This window comes from Drosophila obscura, unplaced genomic scaffold (genome assembly GCF_018151105.1).
Source record: "Drosophila obscura isolate BZ-5 IFL unplaced genomic scaffold, ASM1815110v1 contig_1, whole genome shotgun sequence".
In the NCBI taxonomy this organism is placed as follows: Eukaryota; Metazoa; Arthropoda; class Insecta; order Diptera; family Drosophilidae; genus Drosophila; species Drosophila obscura.
The window spans coordinates 1539580-1548480 of record NW_024542679.1 but is presented as its reverse complement, the minus strand read 5'-3'; the positions used below and the strand labels follow the sequence as shown (position 1 = coordinate 1548480).

The 8901-nt window shown below is 42.5% G+C and overlaps 1 protein-coding gene across 1 annotated transcript; it reads left to right on the top strand.

The window, feature by feature from the left end:
* The first annotated feature begins 501 nt into the window (after positions 1-501).
* On the top strand, positions 502-6304 carry LOC111069661 (UPF0687 protein C20orf27 homolog). Its single transcript, XM_022359810.2, has 2 exons — positions 502-826; positions 5606-6304. The coding sequence occupies exons 1-2, from the start codon at positions 796-798 to the stop codon at positions 6109-6111; spliced, it is 537 nt and encodes a 178-aa protein (XP_022215502.1). The 5' UTR covers positions 502-795; the 3' UTR covers positions 6112-6304.
* The last annotated feature ends 2597 nt before the right edge of the window (positions 6305-8901 follow it).

Genomic DNA, 8901 nt, shown 5'->3' with positions numbered 1-8901 from the left:
ATATAGTTACTATTATTATTAGTTTCAAATATCAATGTTGTTTATATAAAAATGTACCATACGTTCTTTGCCAGAAAGTTGGAAAACAAAAATTTTACATTATTGGGTATACAAAGTGCCATACTCCACAAATAAGTCGTTGGTATGTAGCGAATGTATCTTTACCGTGTAGTTACCATGTAAAAAAGGATATTTAAATTGACTTTCTTAGTTTTAACTTTATTTTGTAAGTAATCCAATAAAATAAATAACTTAAAAGTAACCAATCTTATAGCATATTGATTCATAAATCAATTAAAATTATATGTTCTGTGGTGAGAGTTAGGACTAGCTAGTAGTTTTAAATCGAATATCAAAAATATTTTCAAATATTTCAAAAAAGATTTTCCTCGGTATATTTACGGTAGGTTATGAAAATGAGAGGATATATTTCGGTATATTTCTGAGGGTCAGACGGTATATTTCGTCCATAAATCCGCTGTCATACTGAACAAAACTTGTGATTTTTTAATAACAAAAACAAACGCCCGCCCGCCCACTCCGGTCAACACAGCTGCATTTTAATAAGAAAATTAAACAACTTTAATAAATAAGAGCGTTTGTAACTGGACTGAGAAACGATAAAAAAATATCTCGACTGCAGGACGGGACGTTATTAAAACTCTTATCACTCACAGGCGTCGCCTGGTTTCATTCATTGGAACGCGCCTTTCAGTTTAATTCAATTTGTGATCTGAAAAGACACAAACCACAACTCGCGACAGACAATCAGCAGGCATTTAGCAGAGCAACAAAATGTGCGACGAAGCCGCTGCGGATCATCAAGGTAACTAAACGTTTGTGTTTACTCGGTCTATATTTGCTTAGCCATTAAGTGGCGTGCTCTAAGCCAAAATGCGATTACCCTTAGCGGGCGCCGCTCCGCCCAGCTACGACTTAGCAAAAAGTGCCTTAAAATATCATTAACCAAAGCCGGCAGTGCAGATAACTGCTTCCTAGAGAAGGCTTCTAGAGGGATTTGTGTATTTAATTGAATTTTTCCCAAAAGTTTTGGCTAAAATTAGATCAAGAAGTGGGACAAATGTTCCCATTTGACCTTTTGCTGAATGCATTTTCATGTACTACATTGGTGTGGGCTTGTGTGAGTGCAATAGCTTGTGTGTGTGTGTGTGTCTTGGGGAGCTTCATCCTTGCAAGGCTCATTTGTAAAAGGTAGAGTATTCTCGCTCTCTTTTTGTCACGTGGAATTGGGTATGGTGATTACTGTTAATGGGAATAAATTACATTACCTTGCATAAATATACCTTTCTTCCTTGTTGCTCGTTGACATGTTTATCTCTTCTTCCTTTCTGTATTCTCCTGGAACACTTTTCTCCCCCAGCTCCTCTTGTCACATTCATATACACTTCCGCTTTCTATCCTCCTCTCACCCCGCTTTCACTCACCCCGCTACGAGGTAACACAATCGACACAATCCTTGATAGCCACTTACTTCTCCGCCTACCAGAAGATAGTTAGAAGAAAAGAAAGGGTATTTACCAGTTGACTAGTGATTCTTCGGAGAATAATTGGTACAAACTGGTATAAATTTCAACATTTCTTGTTGAAATTGACGCATTTATCTTTATCTTTCTCTCTCTTTCTCCCTCTATCCTCTGCCGCTCTTGTTCGCTCTGGCCTGCAACGTTCATTGTTGTTCTTTGGCCGTTTTCCTGCTTTTCTGTCGCAATATTAAAACTAATATTTGTTCATGGTCAAACCTAAGCCAATTTCCATGTGCCCCCCCTGCTTTTCCTACTACCCCATAATGCTAAATTCATGACATTTACAGGCGGAATCGATGATTTTGTTCCTCTATTCGCCGCAATTCGCGTGACTTGGTGTGGGACGCCGTTGCCCCCCCCCTTATCGGTTTGAGGCACAAAGCCCTGGCTTAAACATTTGATGGAAGCATTCTTAAATTGTCGTAGATTAGTTTTTATTTATGATTACCGCACCGCACCCCCGCTGCCAGGCAAAAGTTAATGAATTGTCCGTCTGCCATATAAATAATTTTTCTTTTGCTTTTTATACACTTTCATCAATTACGGTTTATCGCACTCTGTTGGACAGTTTGAAGTGCTCTCTGTGGGAGAGAGGTAGGCAGGCAGGGCGGTGTGGGGGAGGGCACTATTGAATTTATTGCGCAAGTAAAGTAACTGTAAATTGACTGAGGCAGTGAAGAGCGTAATGTAATTTGTTCTCTTTCGACTAAGCAGGATCTCAAGTTGTCGGCTCTCTTAACGCTGTCAATGGCATTGGATTGTGAGAGTAGCATTACATTTTCTCTCTCTCACTAACTGTGTTCTCTTTCGGTTGAGTGCATGCCGGATTAGGTACTGACTAAACGACGCAGCAACTGCTTGAGTCGAGTGGAGTAGAGTGTTCAAAAGTCTCCAAGTTTCTCTTTCATTGCTGCTACCTCACACAAATTGGACATGAGTTAGCACTTGCTATCATTTGGCTGACATCGTAACACGAACAATCCTAATTATCAATTCATTTAGCGCCCGCCCACCCAGAGATTACACTTTCAACGTCACCAGTGCAGTTCCCACACCCCCTCAACCCCCGCGCCCTGGGCCAGTGGGTTAATTAAATTGTTTGCATAGACACGGACACCGAACGCTAGCAGTGGTTTTTCGTTGTTCATTGTTTTGTATTATTTTTGTTTTTGTTTTTATTGCCTTTGCTATAAAGTGATATGCAATTGTATAATGCACATGAGTTGGGCTATTTATAGCCTCCTGGGCCCGAGAACGTTGTTTGGCCCCGCTTGAGGGGGAGCAACCACACTCCCCCCCGCCCGCTGGGCCAACCACGAGGTGTTTCTGTGATTGCCCGTTGGGCTGACACGACACCTTTTACAATTGTTTTGGTTTTTAAATTTCGAGCACATAGAAAAAAATTCTGTTATGCAGGTTTTGTGCAACCCTTCCCTTGCCGGCAATGCCTTGGCAATATTTTGCTTGGCACGTACCACAACACAAAATGTACATATGCCTTTTTATGGCATCCCCCCCACATGTCCGTCATGGGGTATGGCTGTTGCGGGGTGGCAAAGCTGAATTAGTTATGAAAGACCGGTGACAAAAAACTGGACACAGATCTCAGTCTTTGGATTTGCATATGGAACCTACGATTGGTAGGGCAGGTAGAACGCAGATCGGTGGATATATTATTCACTATTCAATACACGAACTCAAGACAATCATTTAGAATCTGTTTTGAGTAAACGAACCAATTGAAATTGAAATCAATTGATTGACAATCTCTCAGACAGACAGCAGACCATTTGTCTACATACATATACATATAGAGAAATATGGCAGAAAGAGCTAGCCCAAAATTTCATCTATTCAAATTTGTATCTCTAACAATACCCATTTGAGATATTCATTAATGATTAATCAATGCTGATTGGGGGGCACGTGAGAGAGTAAGTGACTTCCTCCTAACCTCCCCATCTCTCCATACAGATTGCTGTGTCTGTGTGTTTGCGTGTGGCAATGCCTGAAGCGTGACTCTAAATGAAATTTATAAAAAGAACAACAATCCTCGCGACACTTGGGAGAGGTCGCTTGGAAGGGGGATACCGAGTGGTGTGGGGTGGTGTGGGGTGGTGGGGGTGGGGTACCACTTGCTTGGATGAATCGACATTGAAAGGTCTCGGGTCTCTGGTGTCGAGTCTCGGGTCGCTACCTTTTCTTTGTTAAATCAGATTAAGTTGGATTACAATAAATTGCTTACATCCAGCGAATGAAGTACCGGAAAATTGTTTCAATTTTACATGATACAGCATTAAGCGGACACAAAAAGTGAAAACCAAAAAAAATTAAACATAAATGTTTATTGTCAACATTTCCTGCAAATGAAATGACTTTCTGCTGAGCGGGCGGGCGATCAGCCAAAAACAAATAGCGGCACAAAGAAGAATCCGAAAAAGATCAGAAATTTAACCAGATATTTAATTCGTGGAATGACAACAGAATGAAAAATATCTGAAGGTTTTTTTCGGCTTACTACAGTGCGCAGCGAAAGTAAAATACAAGCTAAAGACGGAAATAGAATGATTGAGTCAGACATTTCAGTCGCGGAGACTGGAAGAACTTATAGTTTTAATTTTGTTGGCATTAATTGATCAGATCAGATTTTGTATGGCTATTCGAATAGAATAATCTCATGAAACGCACTGTTCGATGGCTCCCACAATTGTGTGGAAATGTTGCTCCCAAAATAACAAACTTTCCAACAAAATTCTGTGAGTGCCAAGCGAAAAAGACGAAATAGTCTATTTATAAGACAGAAAAAAATACTTTTGTCGTGGCCCGTGAAATATGTATCACCGCTGAGGCAATAGTCCGTGATTAATTGTTCAACTATTTAGCTCTTCCCACATTGCTATGGAACTATGGATTTCTGGTTATACATACATGGACGAAATGCCCGATTAGGAGCCCGTTAAGCTGTCAAGTTTTTATTGCTGCATAAACATTTACCAGCGATTTGTTAATTGCATTTGCAAGCAGCCACTTTATGGCGCTCTGTATAAATACACAATATTTGTACTGCACTGCACGCCTGTACGCAGCAGTATATGGAAACTGGCAGTACGTCTAAATAATGGATCATCTGATGCCAGTCGAACGTGATGGGAACACTCAATGAAAGAAGGTTGTTAAAAGAAAAGGTGCTCAACAATTTTCTGGCTGTTAAAATGATTCTAGGGAGTGCTGTATGAGGCTTCTGTTAACATTATTTATTCCCGCTTTCGGTGGCAAAAAGCCCTCTCTCTTCTCTAGTCTCTTGAATTCTCCACTCTATGCCTACTAGTGCCTCTACAGATTATTCATTCTTCTGCACTACATCCAATTGGCGCGATTAATTGTGTTGATCAATTAAAATCCAAGCCATTTCTTTCGTATTTATTCAAAAATTCAATTTCACAATCGCTGGAATGTCAGCACGAAAAATGTGAAGCAGCAAGACACAAAGTGCAGGCCTGGTTTCCTCCCGCCCCCGATTGACCTAATTTAAGTGCGATTTAAGCCCAAAGGCAGTGAGGAAGTGAGGAGCGGGTCGTGGACGCGTTTAATTAGGGGGTTACACGCAATTTTCTCCTCAACTGCCGTGGGCGGGTGGTCGTGGGTAGGGCAGGAGAAGTTTACTTGAGACGCGCCACTGTTTATTTTACTCAGAATACTTTGTGTGTGCTTATTCCACCTGACTCGCCCCTCCTCTCCACTGGCTAGGGGGTTTCGTGTTGTGTCCCTCCCCACTGCTGTGCTGTGGCGTCTTACTTCCGGTAAAGTGTGCACAATTTTTAATTCGTGAGTCCAATCTGCTTGTTTAACAAATGGGATTTTAATTTTCAATTAAGTTTTGTTTACACTTACAAGCCGCAAATATGCGGCACGTAGTCGGAACAGCTGTCACGGAACAGTGCCCACAGTCGCTGCGGATCTTAGATGATCTTGTTACAGTACTAGGCACATGGCCAGACTCTCTACCACTCTACCACACAAATTTCTAATTGATATTCGATTTTGCGTTGCTCTCTTTCCAGATCATCATGTACACTTTGATGCGGCCACGGTGAAGGATGGCTTTGAGTCGGACAGCTGTGTGACATATCAGCGCTCGGGCGACACGATCGCTGTGAGTCTGGGCTTTCTGCAGATCAGCCATCGCTATCTGATCGATCTGAAGCTGCCGACAACGGTGTTCGGCGATACGGGTGCGCCGGGCAGCAAGTTTGTGCCGGTTGTAAGCGCCACACCAAATCTGCATTGCCGGATAACGGAGTTCGCTGGCACCAAGCACGACGAGCATGACTTTTTCGAGATGAAAATCGAGTTCTTCGCCTACAAGGAGAAGCTGCTGCGTGAGGTGCTGCACATTGTCAGCGCGAGCAACGCCAAGGAGCTGCTGCAGCTGGTGATTGCCGCTCGGGTGCTGGGCAAGGGCAAGGGCACGCCCATGCTGCGCACGGGCATCCATTGCATTGGCGTGGAGCGGGACGATGACGAGTCGGAGGCCTCGGACTTTGCCGGCTTCGACAACAGGCCCTAAAGCGGGAGTGGGAGCCCAGGACAGGCTTGCAACTCGCCCCAGCCGCAATTTGTTTTTGCGTAGTTAATTGAAGATATTTACATAGTTCTTAAGTAAACGAAACGAAGCAAGAAATAACTCTAAAATTAATATGATCTAACTCTAAGTCTTGCCTACTGCATGGGTAAACAACCAACCTACCAATCAATCCAATCCAATCCAATCCAATCGTGTGTGAAACTCACAGAGCATTTTGCATTTAGATTTAGATTTCGGTTTCAATTTCTGTTTGTTTGTACTTAAAGTTTTTTGTAAATTACACCGCGAGTCCCGGTCCCGGTCCCGGTCCCGCGACGTGACCAATGTCAGTCCACTGGCAGCGGTGGCGATGACTCGTACGTGGCCTCATTTGTAACCGCGTTATAACTCCTTTGCCAGGAACTTGACTGCGGCAATGCGCTTACAGCATTCAGCTCGGTATTTTTGTCCACGAAAGTAAATCAAGATATAAACTAGATTCTCGAATGTATTTGCATGCGAATGTTCATGGATGTGTAAACTTAAATCTGAACTGAACACTCATGGCTACAGTGCGTATCAAAGCTATACGACTATAACGAATACGTAACTTATGTACGATGTAGAAACGAGTACACATGTAGGGCTGAGATGCCATTCATTTGGTGTATCATTAGAGTAATTATAGAGGAATACAAAAAAAAAAAACGAACTTGGCAATGTTCTGTCTGTAAATCTCTCAACTGTCTGCTAGCTTTGAAACGCACTGTAAATGTTTCACATTTAATCATACGTTTTGTTGCACTTCCCCTCCCCCACCACAAAATGTATTTTAATGAATGTCTCAATCAATGGAGCAATTAAACTTCAAACAGACCAAGACCAACCGCAAGAATTTTCCAGAATGTGTATAGGCATAAATTTTAACTACAACAAGGACAACTCGTGGTGCTCCTCTTCAATTAAAATCAGTCTGCACTAAACCAAGAACTTGTTAACTTATTAATCGATACAATTAGGCCAAAAGTATCCCTACTATATACATATGTACTTGTATTTGGCAATGGGCCTTTTGATAAACTTTTCAAGTTAATAACATTTTTTGCACCTTCGAATGTGTATAGTGAGGGCGCACCCCGGTGTCAGTCGGCAATTAGATTTTGTAAATTCCAATCTACACGAATCCCAATTTAAAAAGGGAGCTCAATTCTGTACTAAGTATTTACAACATATGTGTGTGTGTGTGTGTATGTGCGCTTTGGCCAGCAAATAAAACAGTCGTTGAGAACCCCCCCTCCCCCATCGAATATTAAATTAATTGTTTAAATAAACCAAAAGCCAGCCTGATCAAGGGCTCTTTGACATCCAAAGAGCCGGAATCGAAACGATTACCATTACCGCCTCAAATGATGAACCGATCTGCCATCTAATCAACAGAACGTGTCGCACCGACTATATTATTTACAGCCAGAGAATCCGCGCGTACGCCACGCCCATTCTATCGAACACCATGTTACAGAGTGCACTCTAGGTGAAGGTAAGTGCACTTATTAAATGGTCCTCCACTCATCAGTTTAATCTCTTACAGATGCTGTCGCAGTACTTCGTTCGGTCTGGCCATCAGCGAACGGATGGTTAACTGTATTCCAGCAGGATTTTGCGAGTTCCATCCTCGCCGCTCGATCGAAACTGTCACCAGATGTACCGACATGAACGATCATGTAGGAACTTTGCTGCCTCACATTTCAGCTGCTCTTCGTATAGCTGACGCAATGAACTGTGGGAATAGCTGGAGCAGACCTTCAAATAGGCAGAGATGGCGGCAAACACCGCGTGCATGTGCTTGAGTCCCCCGTGGATGAGGCCAATTGTCACTTGCTCGTGGAACGCCGAACGGAATGCGTTGCGTTAATCGAACTTGGTTGAATGGCCCCATATCTGTATTTTTCACTTATGCATGTCATAAATTCTGAGGTTTGTTTACAGAAGTCTGCCAAGACAATCCGTCGGCTCGAAATGTTCCCAATACTCCTTCCCTCACACAAACGATCGTGGTGGGGGGGGGGTGATAGGAGTGGTGGTTCAGCACTCATGCGGCAACCATCCACAATATAAACAAATCGAAGACAGAGAGAGAGAGAGAGAGAAACAGAGGGCGAAACTGGCGTAGAGACAAGCGCGTAGTCAGGCCCAGACAAAGGCAGAGAAACCAAGGGGACTATGGGCATGGGTATGGCACGATCAGAGGTGCGCCTCAATCGAACACGATTGCTGCTCTTGAGCTTTCATTCAATTTCTGCTAACTGGACTGGCCGGAACGTACAATTTTTAATTAAATCAAATATTTCGCAAAGCGACAAAGTGGTAGAGATGATCGCACTAGACAGCAAATGCAAAATATTATTACTTATTTTGTTTAACGTATTTGTGATCGGGATTCTTGTATACGTTTGTTATCGGAATCATTTGAATAATTGAACCCTTGGCAAAAGTAGGTGCTGTACATGTGTATGCACATATACAATAATTGAAGTGGCTCGAAAACTTATTCAATTGTGTGCATTTCAGTGGATGATGAACGGGGACGTGGACTTCGCTGGACTTATACTAACATTTATGTACATTCGCTCGGATATGAATAACAAATATTAATAAATAAACACACTGTACGAGTATTTGTATTTTGATCCAGTTTGATCCAAGTCAAATTACTTTCTGAGTAATGTACTTGTGGCTGCCCTGCCTGAGTGATTTCGTTTGAGTGATTTTGACTTGCAGGTGTTGGCGGTGCCT